General features: G+C 57.6%; 1 protein-coding gene across 1 annotated transcript; it reads right to left on the bottom strand.

Moving 5' to 3' along the window:
• Nucleotides 1-242: 242 nt before the first annotated feature.
• LOC119441912 (leukocyte elastase inhibitor) lies at nucleotides 243-2,257 on the bottom strand. The gene has a single exon (XM_037706576.2). The coding sequence runs from the start codon at nucleotides 2,123-2,125 to the stop codon at nucleotides 887-889; it is 1,239 nt and encodes a 412-aa protein (XP_037562504.1). The 5' UTR covers nucleotides 2,126-2,257; the 3' UTR covers nucleotides 243-886.
• Between the last annotated feature and the right edge of the window lie 432 nt (nucleotides 2,258-2,689).

A 2,689-nucleotide genomic window follows, 5' to 3' on the forward strand; every position in this document is an offset into this window, starting at 1 on the left:
TTTCAAATTTTTGGTGCGGGATTCTCAGTTTTAGATGCACGAATTCAAAACTGTAGCAGGTATTTCCTAAGCGGCGCAATCAATTAAGAACACGGAATGAACCTCATCTGCCCGCAGCCTTTGCAACTTGCTGCATGCCAATTATCGACGTTACGTCTCTTGTGTTCGTTGGCGTCCATTCGCTTCTCGTTGCGCCCGTTTCAAGCCGGAAACAACACTGCGGTTAATAAATTGATGCCCAATTATTTAAAAACAACACAGCAAATCAACTTTTATTCACAGTAACAGCCTTCAGGGCCCGGCACGAATGCGCACGCGGACTAGCAGTTACAGTTTCCGATTGCTGCTTTCAGCCACTTTTTCGTCGAGTCTCGTCCGCCGCTTGGCTATAGGAACTTGATTCTGGCTCACTGCTCGCCGATGGTGGCCGCACGTGGCTACGGTCCTCGGGCGTATACTTGGTGCTGTGCCAAAGCCGCAACGACGCCCGAGGAATACAAAGTCGTCAAGGACGGCCGCGCTGGCCGCGGGACGTACGCAAAAGTCCCAAAGCGCGCTCCTGCCAACCAGCGTTTCAGATCTTGGATTGCGCGTACGCAAATCACTATGACTACCAGCGCACACGGCTCGTGAAATTTCCTACACCGCGCACGTACGGCGTCTGCGATCGCACAGGTAAATGCAAACACGGCTGAGCTTCGTGCGGATTGTTAAAAACACAGCGGCCGACTACAGGCAAGTGGCGAGGAGGTAAATCGTGGTAGTTCCAAGAATCATCGAGCTGGTTTGCTTTAAGCATAGAATTTGCTAGCAGGTTGGTAAAGCTCGACACGTATACGCGTATAAAAGTCACGGATTTGTATTGTTTGTTCTGGCACTGGGTCCTTCACACACGCTGAAGGCGTCCTAGGAAAAGCAGCGTCTGGGTTCTCACGTCCTCGATGAAGAAGAGGAAAGGATGGTCGGCCTTGAACTCGACCTCGCCTCCGGGCGTCTTGGAGTGGCGAATGATGCCCGACGAGAGCGCCACGGCTTCGGTGCCTTTCTCGTCGACGTCGAGAAGGGCCTTGTGTAAAACTTCATCGAGGGAAATCGGCCGCTTCGACGACACGCCCGTCAGGTTGGCGTCCCGCGGGCTGAAGACATCGCGCACTCCAATCGACTGCAGCGCTCCCTTGAGACTGTAGGCCTGTTGCAACTGAAACTTAGGGAGCCACACGTCCACTTTACGCGGCAACGCCGCCGCCAGAGGCTCACGCGCCGCTTCGAGACTGAACTTACGCTCCAGCTCGGCCAGTCCGTCTCGGCGCCTCGGGAGCACTATGACCAGATCAACGCGGTCGCCGACGTATGGAAGCTCGAGAATGTGCGCGTCCAGGGACTCGCTCAGCGCATATACGAATTCACCCTTCTGGTGCATCATCTTTACGGGAACAGCACGAGAACCGCCCTCGTTGAAGAACTCGCCGGTTACGGTGTCCTCTGGCTTGAATGGGTGCTGCCACAGGCCCTTGAAATATACGGCGTTGAGTACCAGCATGGGCGCTGACGACGGCAGGGGCTTTTCGAGTATCTTGGGAATGCGATCCTCGGTCATGTCGCGCACCCACGCGTTGACGTCGTCGGCGGCCTCGCGTGCATTCTCGGCGAAGTTGGCCGAGTAAACGCCCGAGGCGAAATGCTTCTCCAGGTCGCGCTTGTAGCGCTCGAAGATGGGCAGGCCCGCGGCCAGGAACACGGCGCTGGCGATACGCAGTTCGTATCCCTTCTCCGAGTTAAGGTCCTTGAACAGCTCGCCGAATCCGGCCGCCAGGTCATCGTTGTCGCCGCTGCTCGTGCGGGCCAGCCGGTTGGAGTCGGCGCCCCCGGCGAGCGCCGCGTTGATCTGTTGCCGCGTGCGGCCCCTGGAGCCGAGCTGCACCATGCCCAGAATGGCGGCCACGCTGACGGGAGACAGGAAGATGTTGCTGCCCTTGGGGTCCGTCTCGGCCACTTTGCGGTAGAGAACCATTCCCAGTTCGTTGGTAGCACGGCTGACATCTTCTGGCGCCGAAACGACAGCCGTCGGCGCCGCGGCTAGCCAGAAGATCGTCACGATCAAGCCTGCGGAAGGCCTCTTGTCCATGGCGGCGATTAAGCGATGATCCCTGCAACGGTAAAATTCGCGCAACTGCGGAGTACGCGAGAGAACTTAGCGTCGCGTCGGCCTTCCACGAGACACGTGCGGTCGACTCGGTCGCGGAAGAGTTTATGTTCCCAGAGACGCGGCGACCCAAGGCCAGCCTCTCAAGCTTGCGCAAGTGTTGCACCCCCCTCCGCCTCTCGACGCGATCGGCGCTAGCTGCGTCACGAGCAGCGCCCTGTGCTGTGGCGCCTTGCAACGGAGCACAGTGGCGGTTCTGCTGGGTTTCCCCCGCTCGCGGTCGCCGGAACCGGCTCCCACGAGTGACGTTAGAGCCGTAAAAAGAAAAGTCGAGACTTGTTTTCTTTTTCTGCCATCCTTTTTTTTTTTTCATCTCTCACCATGCCCTCTTTCTTTTGATACGCTTCATCGCCCGGCACCGCGCCAGTGTCGTCTCGCATGGTAAGCAGTACGTGGCGTTGCTTGCCCGTCGCGCGCTGATAAAACGCGCACGATGCGAAGATGAATGGCGCCGAGACTGCGTGTTGAGAGGTGTAAATCCTGTGC

Source organism: Dermacentor silvarum, chromosome 2 (genome assembly GCF_013339745.2).
Source record: "Dermacentor silvarum isolate Dsil-2018 chromosome 2, BIME_Dsil_1.4, whole genome shotgun sequence".
Taxonomy (NCBI): domain Eukaryota; kingdom Metazoa; phylum Arthropoda; class Arachnida; order Ixodida; family Ixodidae; genus Dermacentor; species Dermacentor silvarum.